This window comes from Glandiceps talaboti, chromosome 10 (assembly GCF_964340395.1).
Source record: "Glandiceps talaboti chromosome 10, keGlaTala1.1, whole genome shotgun sequence".
NCBI classification, from domain to species: Eukaryota; Metazoa; Hemichordata; class Enteropneusta; family Spengelidae; genus Glandiceps; species Glandiceps talaboti.
In genome coordinates, this window is record NC_135558.1 from 14,207,501 (window position 1) to 14,218,824 (window position 11,324).

The following is an 11,324-nucleotide window of genomic DNA, read 5'->3' on the forward strand; positions in this document are numbered from 1 at the left end:
TATGCCCTGACAATACAGAATAACTTACGTTAGAGGTAATTGTTGAAGAAATGTTCCCCATTTCTGTGATAGTAGGTGCCGCTTATTGTTGACCATATAGTTGACTCAAGATGGACGCCTATTGTTAGACGTGTCTGATTTATATTTCAGCATCGTGCACAGGCAACTATTTGGACCACTGGACCTATAAAATTGTGTAGACCGATCATACCTGCGTATACATTGCGTATACATGAGCTGTAAACAGACGTGTCATGTCACCTTGTACAACTACCATTGTACTGCAATAGACAGCCCATACCTATAAATAGCTTGCGAGTCATTCATGGTCCTGAAACCAACCGATTACATGCTTTGGAAAACTCCGTTTACTTGTATACGCATGCTCGATCGTGAACAATACTTTTTGTTGTTTTTCGTACCTCACACCTGAGACCACTATACGTCACATGTTTTCCTTCGTATGGATTGCATCATGCAGTACTAGCTTTGCAATTGGTAACGATACTAAACTCACCGTTAGCACTATGATGCAACATTGTACGTATGCCTTGGATGTAGTCGTTGGAGCATATATACTATATAACGTAACGTAATGAGAGTATTTCATACATTAGACAAAAAACGGAAATCAGAAGTACTCAATGTTGATTTTTTCGAACACGCAGTTTTTATTATGATAACCAGAATACAGAACACGCCTATACTATTAAACATCATATACATTTACATTCTTTAATTGCACCAAGCGGAAGCCAGTCGTCATTAGATTATGGGCTATATATCATGTATCGTACAAAGCCGAACCTCGATGTGAAACAACATGATCGTTCTGGCTTCGATGTACGTCATTGAATGCATATGTGCATCCTTCTTCATGAATACACAAACATTCACATTTTAGAAATATTGCCTAATTGCGAAAAAATCATTAATAACTAGTATTGCAAAATTACACCATGAAGGTAAATAGCACATGTGCGCATATTTATGGTCGATGTATGTAGGCTTTAAAAAAATATTTGGTTACGGTTACCCATCCCCACCTAGTATTTCACTGCCAACCCCAAAGTTTTCTTTTTTACGTATTTGAGAAAATCATAATCAAGTTTGGGTGTTCGTTGGTTTGTTGTCGTTTACTCATGTATGTATCTACTCATTTGTCAGTTTATTTTATTTGTTTGTTTGTTTACTTGTATGTTTATTTTGTTTTGTTTATATTTGTAAACAGAACTAAATGAGCCTGAACTAGACACTCACAAATGAAAAACAAATATTTCAAAAATGAAATAAAAAATCCACCTACCCACCTATTCTAAAATTGAATGTAATCGGAACCACACGATATTTTTAAGGCCTTACAAAATATTTCATTAATTTTTCATTTTTTTCCAGGATAACCAACGGGAGCAAGAAGCAAGTCCTACTTTCAGGCTCATTAAAAATACAGCAATAATACATATAATTGCATCAAGCACAAACAAACAGATGAAGTATATGATATTACAAAATATGATTAACTATATGCAAATTACTCCTTAAACTTAGAGGTCAAGATTTATAGTGCACTTGTATCAATGTGTTATAATTAATGTTATGTGTCGAACTATATGAGATTAGAAGTTTGTATTCTTAAGATATTGCCTAATTACCAAAAATTATTAGCTAAGGGCTCATTAAAATCAAAAGCTATTTTATGTAAACTTCATAATGCAGGTGGCCTTTGTTATCGTCAATATATGTACAAAATATACTTAATTTGAATTCTGCATTCTTAAGATACAGTCTAAATACATCTCTCTCTGTCTCTGTCTGTCTGTCTGTCTGTCTGTCAGCCGACCTGCCTGCCTATCAGTCAATCAGTCTGTCTGTCTGTCTGTCTGTCTGTCTGTCTGTCTGTCCTCTCTCTCTCTCTCTCTCTCTCTCTCTCTCTCTCTCTCTCTCTCTCTCTCTCTCTCTCTCTCTCTCTCTCTCTCTCTCTCTCTCTCATCCCATTCCTCCAGCCTGTGACCCATTATCCTGAGCATTTACACCCCATGGCAAAACTCAAACACGGTAATGTTTTTTTACAGACTGTTAGTTTATTGATAAGAGAAATTATATGAAATTACATGCGATTTCAGAATTGGTCTATACATTTACATTGTATATAGCTTCTATTTCTATACAAAGAAAATTTGTTTTAGATAAACTTGTCCCAGATATTGTATAATACAAAAATAATGAGATTTCAAAACGATGCAAAAACTAGTAATACACATTTCGTAAAAAGTAATAAATTCATCAAATTTGAATTCAAATGTTGCTCGAATTTCCATGCTTCTAATTTGATATTTCGGCCACTCATGCAGGCAAATTGTCAATATTTGTTTTATAACATTGGACCTATTTCGTTCATGTACAGGATAATACTCAAAGTCATTATGCCCATCCGTCGTAAAAGGTAAGGAATATTTTAGCTATACACATAATGTATATTTATAATGTGCCGATTCAGCTCATAACGCTACGTGCTAACAGTTATTACGTATACTCCTGTATACAGTTTTTACATTCTATATACAGTTTCTTGGACTATACGAGCATGAATGGTCTATTTTACTATTCTTTTTACTATACTTCGGTTCAATGTTAATTGGTAGAGGGTATAAGTTCACAATGTGATATCTTTTTGGTGTTACACTTATTGCCTGGCTATGATGGCACTAGCTAGACGTCTACTGTCCCAATTATGCAGCAACTATCCACAAGGCAGAAAGAGAGTGGTCCAAAATAGTTGCTACGCAACATCACGATGGGTAAAATGATGTCCATAGGCCATTTCAGTCATTGCAAACAGGAAACTGAGAATGCAGCGCCTTTGCTCAAATTGGGAGTATCATCCCACATAGTAACGTTTCTTAAGAGCTTTGTCCCTTGTAATCTGTAGAAGTGTAAATCAGGGATGTTTTTCGTATTGATTAGATATCGAGGAAAGCAGCAGTGCTCTATGATTAAACTGAGTAATTACTTATACCACGTATACACCCAAGGTATACCGTACACACAGACAGGAAGCTTGGAAAAGCCTATTAGTGCCCGAATATGGCCATGCAATAAGTGTTTCATAACACATCATATCTCAGGCACATGTTCTGTCAAGAGTCAAAAGCTATTCAACGCTAAGACTCACAAGCTACTGTTATTGTGCCCTAAAGAAAATGGAAAACGTATTTTGTCCTAGATCCTTTGTATGCAAATTTAGGTCACTATGGTTCCATACCATGTGATATGGTTGAAACCAATCACTGAAGGCTGTATGAAAACGATATGTTGGAAATTAGAATAGTGACTAAATGGTTGTGAAATCTACGGTCTTACATGTTTCATGAAAACATGTTTTAATATTGACCAGTTGTCTATGTAATGTCAATGGTGTCAACGATAATTCTGATAAATGCTACGTCATCCTTGACGTAAGCATGACGTGGACTATCAATTTGTGATAAAGGCATGAACAGAGGACATCCGCTAGCGACATTCATATCATGTGTTGGTCGTTTGAATGAACTTGACGTTGGATCAGGACGGAACGCGTCAATCACGTGTTCTCTGTTGTTCTGATCGATCCACATCAAGGTGACCTTTTGGCGAAAAGGCCATCGCAAGAGAGCGTCGAAAGGTCCTCTCATGATCACAAAGAAGAGAGATGCGTGATTACCCTTACCCATCCCATCACCATTAAGGTAAATGCGGGCACACATTTTATACCCATGACGGCTGGTGTAGAAACACGGAGAGTATATCGACATAGTTTTACCCGATATGGCATCTTGGCGTTTCCTACTGAAGTCTGAAATTTTCCAGACCAGCACACCATCATATGATGCCATCTCTAGAGATTGAATTCTCAAATCCTGCTCTGCCAACGCGACATCTTTCAAAGCAATGATTCTATCTTGAGCTTTGATTTTCCTTTCTAAGGTTTGAATCTTTTCTTTGTTTCGTTCCCCATCCCTTTGAATATTTTGAACCATCCCTCCGTTTTGCTCGGTCTGATGATTAAGCACAGCAACGACGCCCTCATACGTTGTCAATTTGGTCTGAACGGATACAACTTGTTTTTGCAACGCGTCAAATAATTTTGTTTGCTTTTCAACATATTTTGGCCACTCGCCTGACAAACCTTTACTCCCTACTTCCTTATTAATTTGGTCTATCTGACTTTGAGTATTTCCCACTCTAACTCTAAGATTACAAAGGTTCTGATTATGCTCTTCAATCACATGACTCAAGTTTTCCATTTCCCCGGGTTTATTTTTGTACTGCTGCAGTGTGGATTGTACTGTCTGAATAGACTTCAATAGTAACATCAAATGGCTACTAATGGTGATATCATCATGATCCTTTTCTTTTCCCAGCTCAACCTGGAAAGATGTAAAAACTGCATATTTCAAAATAAAACCCAGAGTAGTAAACATGTTATCCTCGTCATCCAAAGTCTCCACTCAATTCGACGATCACACCACTTCTCATCGTTTGGCTTAACAAATATGTTGCCAGCATTTCTACATTTCAAAGTCTGGCTGCAAAAAAATCTTTCCAACGTTGCTACATTTTATGATATTACTACAAAATTCTCGAAACCTGAAACAAAATATTGTCTGACTCGTATTGACACTCAGCCTGTACATTTTATCGTTAGGCTCAACAAAAATCTTAATCAGTACTACATTTTTTCGTCTGACACAACAATATATTTTCAATAGTTCATATTTTCCTTATTAAAGTATAAAAAAAATAATGAAATAAAAAATGTCTGTCCTTTTTCTTAACATTATTAAATAATGTTGACATACACAAAAGTACAAACAAAATAACATAATTGGTTCTTGAATTTTGGCACTCTTGTCAACACTTATTGCCTGGCAATGATTTCAGAGTACTATTAGACGTTTCTAACCCCAAGGGCTGTTCTGTTGTGAATATTTGCAGAGGCTTAAAGCCAATGAAAATATTTGCTACTTAACGGCACGAGGTGGGTAATGTGACATTTACTTGTACCCAAATAGGACTAGGCAATAAGTGTTGTATAACGCATCACATTCTCGGGCACGTATTCATTCAATAGCCAAAGCAAATTACCGGTAGGTCTCTCATGCTACATGTCATGAATAGCGCCCTAGGAAATAAACACAAATAGTGCTCTCTGTATGCAAATTAACGTCACTACGAGTCTGTATAGTCCAGACTGTGTGACATGATCTAAACAAACCATTGGAGGCTGTCTGAAAACGCTGTGTAAACATATATTATGTAGATAAAGAAACATGACAGTACCATTTCTTGACATCCAAGATCGCTGAATTTGCAGGCGGTCATTTTCTTTGTGCAGTCTCCATCGGTGATGTCAAGATGATGTTGCAGCTGGAAATACATAAATGAAGAGGTGAAAATTAAGTCGCTGGATGTAGTTAGTTAGTAGCCACCATGTGTACTCATACTTCTTGCAGCAGATATCAAACTTCTGTGAAAGTAATACTATATCATTAAGACTGGATTTGAACAACTTGCAATACAGAATAGCTTGCTGGGGTCAGTTTTACTACTCGTTTGTGGCAACTAGGATATACATACATGTAATATTAGTACATTAGCGACTTCTCAAAAAGTAATACTGCTGGGTTTTTTTTTCACTGACTCCGTACCACATCTGGCCGTACAAGTTTTGATTTACTTCTTATGGGGAAAACTATGGTTACAGAACTTAGAATTTTAGATGTTTAATAAAACATTGTCGTTGAATTAGAAAAAAAAAGTCTTAAATGCATGCATGTTATATATTAGCTTTGGGTCGATGGGTGGTGAAGTAATTTACATTCTGGGCTGAAAAATGCACCATTGTCTACACTAACTATGCTCAACAGCGCCAACAATGTTGAATGTTTCAGCTGTGTACTTTAAACAAATACCTTAAACAAGTTATGTTTTGAACACGAAAGTCTTACCTTTTCCCTCGGAATATTACTCTTTCCACAGTTATGACAGATGACAGGATATCGACTGCATCTTGCGTAGTGAATCTAGAAGGGGAAATAAAAAAGTTATATATACAAATGTATTCACTATAATATGTATACATAATCACATATATATATATATATATATATATATATATATATATATATATATATATATATATATATATGATTATGATTGTTTCAAAGAAACATTCTAAACAATTGAAAACAAATAAATTGAGGTTACATTGCGATACCGTCAGATAATGTGATTATCAGAGAGTCGTTTCGATTTTCAATAATTATATGCGAATAATTCTCACAAAAAACAGGAAGCCCTTTAGCGACGATAGAGTGCATAGCCATGGGTAACATTGGTATTAAATGAAGATATATAATTATCAACAATTATTTCATATTTACCTCCAGTTCTTTATAGGCCAAATTAAGTTCACAGTGTTGGCACTTGATCGTCCTCATTTGACATGTTGTATCCATATGGTACGTTATGTCACATCTCCGTAGCTGAACGTTACATCCGTCTTTAGTGCATGTTATCAACTCGAAGGGACAACTTTTCACATGATCCTAAAAGTATCGAAAATTGAAAATGGTTCCATGTTTAGTTCAGATCAGTCTAACATTATTTGGTATTTAAACCTAAAGGAGAACATTCCTCAAACAGTTACTATGACAATGTTGAGAGTGGGTTTAGAAAGCTTTTTGTATCATATATGTAATTGAGTATATATATATATATATATATATATATATATATATATATATATATATATATATATATATATATATATATATATATATATATATATATATATATATATGATTGAACTAAAACATGTCAGACAGCCATATTCATTAACATAAGTTTGACTTTATAAGATTACGTTGTTTATTCATAATGTTTGTCAGAGTTTCCACTATCGAAATAAGCATAAAGCGGAACGTCGTTATGTCGATGTTATGAAGAACATGTAGAAATAAAATGATAGGCAATCAACATATAAACATCAACAGCAAAGGAAAGTTATTACAAAGACACACACATAAACCTTTTACATAATATAAACAATACATTATACTATATTACTAATATATATGACATCAAACATTGGTTGTTTGTAGCTGACAAGCGCCCACTGCCACAATACTGTATAGCCTGGCATTATACTTATCTTTGCTTACCTTATCGTATTCTTTGTATAGTCCCTTCCATCTACAATCATCGTTCAAACATTCCACATGGAGACTACTTAGTTCTCTCAAGATGGCTCTATCAGGGTATATCTGTTATATTTGGATAAGAATGAAACGACTAACATGCACATATTCTACCAAACATGATTCAACTTAGTCATAATAGAAATATAGTTATTTCATATCAACCTAGATATAGGTGAGTGATGGTGATAATACACCCTTACAGTTGAAGTCACCACACAAAACCAAACCAGAGTAGACAATTTTTGCAATCTACCCCAATTCTAAAATGGTTTCATCATCATTAACTTACGATGTGATTAGTTAATATTCCCGTTTCTAATTATTCGAACTATAAGCTCATAAGTATATTTACGTTGTTGAATTTACTTGAGACTTATTAAAAGATAATCAAGTGCATGGAACATATTTTTTGGACCAGTTTGGTTTTCTTTAAGTATCTTGTATCTTTTGACAAAACAGAGATTTTAATATGTACAAGACAAACAATATTTCAATTGATGGTCGTATGATGTACAACAGATTCCTATAAAACAGTACAAAACTTTATCAAATCGCGTCTATACAAAATTCATGATTTATAGATTTAGGAGCCATTTTTATTCAATTTTTTTTTTCATTGCTATGTGATTACTCTTGTTATTTTTCAGTTCGAATTTGACTCAAAATGTTATGGAAGCTAAATTAACTTAACAGGCGCTCGTGGGATGGGGAGAGTTAGATAAACCCCAGGACAGACCTTACGTACTTACGTTACGACACTACTGCTAAGTTATGCTGGCAATCTAACTTTGTACATTGCTGGCATTTTCATATACTAGTATTTGGCCCAAGTACGTATACGTAAGGCTTTATCCAGTGGGTTTATCTCACCCTCCAGCTCACCCCACGCACGAACGCCCCTGCTAACTTACGTCATCCCTTGTGAGGGTTTGGCCATCAACTCCCTCTTGCTTACACGGTATACAAAGTAGTTTGTTTTCTCTGTAACAAATCCATAGAATACTATTGCCATGGTAACACAATGATATAAATTTCTTTATGCAGGCTTTACCTTAGGTTTGAATATCCTCAACGGATATGTACATCTTTTAAATAAACCTAAAGTGTCCTTTCAATTGACTTTTACTTTGATACTAGAACTATATACGTATTAAAACTTAAGACGTGCATACGTATATAGAGCAGAACCTTCTGCACATGCGTAGAACTTCGTGTGGTTGTGAATTGAAGTCTCCATAAAATATGGGTTAAAGTTTAACCAGTTGTTTACCACATTAATACACACTGTATAAAAAACACAAGAAGACATTGTCATTGTGCCGACAGACAAGACCTGTGTAAAAGCCTCATCGCAACTACACAATAATACCTAGGCTATGCCAGTAATTCAAACGGCTGAAATCGACCGTCAAACAATGCAGGCATTTCTGTACGCGCCAACGCAGGGCCAACGCTTCAGATATTTGCTTTGTAATTTGCAGTCGCAGCGAAACTCAGGATTAAGTTACTGTGGCTCACTTCAGTACATTTTCCAACTGTGAGGGTAACGGAAGCCAAATTAATACACAATTTACTTTCCGAGCACTTCCGAATTACAGGTTTACAAGACAGCGTGAATGTATCGACGAAACTTTAAAACTCGATAGTTGGCACGTTTTGATTCACTCATGTCTGATCGATGGTAACTTGCAAAAGGTCACTTGGGGTCATGACAGGGCAGTTACACATGTCAGTACACGATTCAAACGTAAATCAAATTGGTAGCTGGGTCATAGTTCACAACGAACATTTAGAATTAGATCTCAGTAGAACTAGTACTGTGCAAACTTACGAAAATACGAAACTGGGACGTCGATCGTTGCTATAAGCGGTCTACGAATTCGAAACGACGGAGTGTTGTATCTGATTCTATCGTAACGATAGCAAGAATCGTTGAAATGCACTAATTTTCAAGAAAGAATGTACTCAAAACATAAACAGTTGCCAAGCGAAATTTTGATTTGTAATATCAAACTTTATAACTTTGAATGGTCATGTATATAATTATAGTTTAGGAAATCATCTTAAATGAAATGCACTTTACCTTGTAAGGGTGTCCGAGAAACAAGCTCTGCAGTAACGATGACCGCACACTGTTTGGTGTGGATTCCGAAGTATATTACTACATAGGCTGCATACATACTTGGGGTCAATGTCATGACCACCCAATAATGTCCGAGGGTATCCAGCTAAACCTGCTAAAGTGTTTGAACTGACTGAACTTTGCATCAACATAACTAACCATCGGGAATGCAGGATACTTTACTTATGATACCTGGGCCGCTGTGTTCAGTCCAAAGTCACTTTACTGGTACACGAAAATAATGAAAGGAATTTGCTGTGTTTCGTTTAAATGAACCAATCACAATTTCTAAATTTACCGCCAAGTCTCTTGCATTGAATGACGGGTAACGTTGAACGGGGATTCCCGAACTTCCGTGAGTGTCCACATGTTGTGCACATGAATTTCTGTTTACAATTAGAACACTTCGTTCCGTCATTAGATTAGACTGAATGCCTTTTGTAAGGACGAAGGCTTTAGATTTTCGCTCTTACTCACAATTGTTCAGCAGACCATGTGCGATTAGTTATGTTTGAATTACAAAATATATTGAATTTGAAGTATGCATTTTGAACATATTTACTTAAAATCATCATTTATGCAAATGAGTCATTGACTAAAAGCAACACTACCAAATTTTATGTGGCTGATGGACTGTTATCATCAATGTATGTACCAAATTGTGTTAAGTTGCAGAGTGAATTCTTAAGATATAGCATAATTACTAAACTCTTTAATTATGCAAATGACTCATTAAAACTAGGCTTTATTAGACATGCATACCCGGGTATCATGAATATATGTATCAAATTATATAGCACTTGAAGCGTGCACTCTTCATACATGGCCTAATTACTGAAAATTATTAATTGTGCATATTATTCATTAAAACTAACAGCTACATCAACGAGCTTTTCAGGAAGTGATTTGATTGAATTATGTACCAAGAAGCATGCATTCTTAAGATATGATCTTATAAATATAAAATAATTAATTATGCATATGAGTCATTAGAACTACAAGCTGTATTATCAAACTTTTTATGACAAATGTACTTTTTTGTCATCATTGTACGTGTATCCGATTATAATGAATTTGAAGCATGCATTCTTAAGATATAGCTTAATTACTAAAAAATATTAATTATGCAAATTACTCACTAATATGCGTGGGATTTTTATCAAAATCTTATCATTTCTAGCTATTATGCAAGGAAACGTGAACTAAATTCCGTTTGAATTATGATGTGGTATATACATTGATGATAACAAAGTGCATTTGTGCTCCAAGTTTGCTAATGTAGCTCTGAGTTGTAGTGAGCCATTTGCATAATTAATGACTTTCAGTAATTAAGCTATATCTTAAGAAAGCACACTTCAAATAAAATATAATTCAAACATAACAACGTCGACATGTCTTGAAAAGCTTATTAATGTAGCTGTTAGCTTTAATGAGTCAGTTGCATTATTAATAATTTTAGCTATATAGTTTGGTACATGCATTCATGATAAGGCCTAGAGGAAAAAAGTTGTTTGGTTCCGGTTTCCCGACCCCACCTAGTTTTTCACTGCCGACCCTAATTTCTTCTACATGTTCGAGAAAAATAATGATAAAATCGTGAAAATTGAGAGGTCTCGCCAGAAATAGTGGACGCGGAAACTGACACCAATTAATAAAAAGACAATAAAAAAATGTTCTTCAAATCTGTAATTACCATTAATAAAGGAGACCATTTGGAAAACATATAACTACCTGACCTAAAATCTCACACCAGAAAAAAATATATAATAAAATAAAATAAAAAATCTACCGTCCAACCTATTCTAAAATTGAATGTAATCGGAACCACACGTTTTTTTATTAGAGCGCAAGTTATTACAGGGCTCAAGTTTCTCCTAAAGCTTATTGATGTATACGACAGTCAGACTGGCAGACAGTCAGTTAGACATACAGAGATAAGCAAAGACAGAGAGGCAGAGTGA

General features: G+C 35.1%; 2 protein-coding genes across 3 annotated transcripts in view; both read right to left on the reverse strand.

The window, feature by feature from the left end:
- LOC144440553 (TNF receptor-associated factor 2-like) overlaps positions 1-233 on the reverse strand; it is an 11,050-nt gene extending 10,817 nt beyond the window's left edge. For both annotated transcript variants that reach the window (XM_078129937.1, XM_078129936.1), the window contains exon 1: positions 29-233. In XM_078129937.1, the coding sequence (XP_077986063.1) occupies positions 29-96 (68 nt within the window). In that variant the 5' untranslated portion in view covers positions 97-233. The remainder of the gene's footprint in view (positions 1-28) is intronic.
- Positions 234-3,398: 3,165 nt separating this feature from the next.
- LOC144440621 (TNF receptor-associated factor 2-like) lies at positions 3,399-9,515 on the reverse strand. The gene is made up of 7 exons (XM_078130007.1): positions 9,325-9,515; positions 8,153-8,222; positions 7,203-7,304; positions 6,423-6,587; positions 5,988-6,062; positions 5,287-5,406; positions 3,399-4,406 (listed from the first exon to the last, which is right to left on the reverse strand). Exons 1-7 carry the CDS (start codon positions 9,513-9,515, stop codon positions 3,399-3,401), a joined length of 1,731 nt encoding a protein of 576 aa, XP_077986133.1.
- Positions 9,516-11,324: the final 1,809 nt, after the last annotated feature.

Coding starts and splice junctions, on each gene's coding strand:
- LOC144440621 (XM_078130007.1), bottom strand. CDS start 9,515: ATGTTGATGCAAAGTTCAGTCAGTTCAAACACTTTAGCAGGTTTAGCT. Junction 6,588..7,202: donor TATACAAAGAATACGATAAG/GTAAGCAAAGAT, acceptor CGATACTTTTAG/GATCATGTGAAAAGTTGTCC. Junction 6,063..6,422: donor TGGCCTATAAAGAACTGGAG/GTAAATATGAAA, acceptor TTCCCCTTCTAG/ATTCACTACGCAAGATGCAG.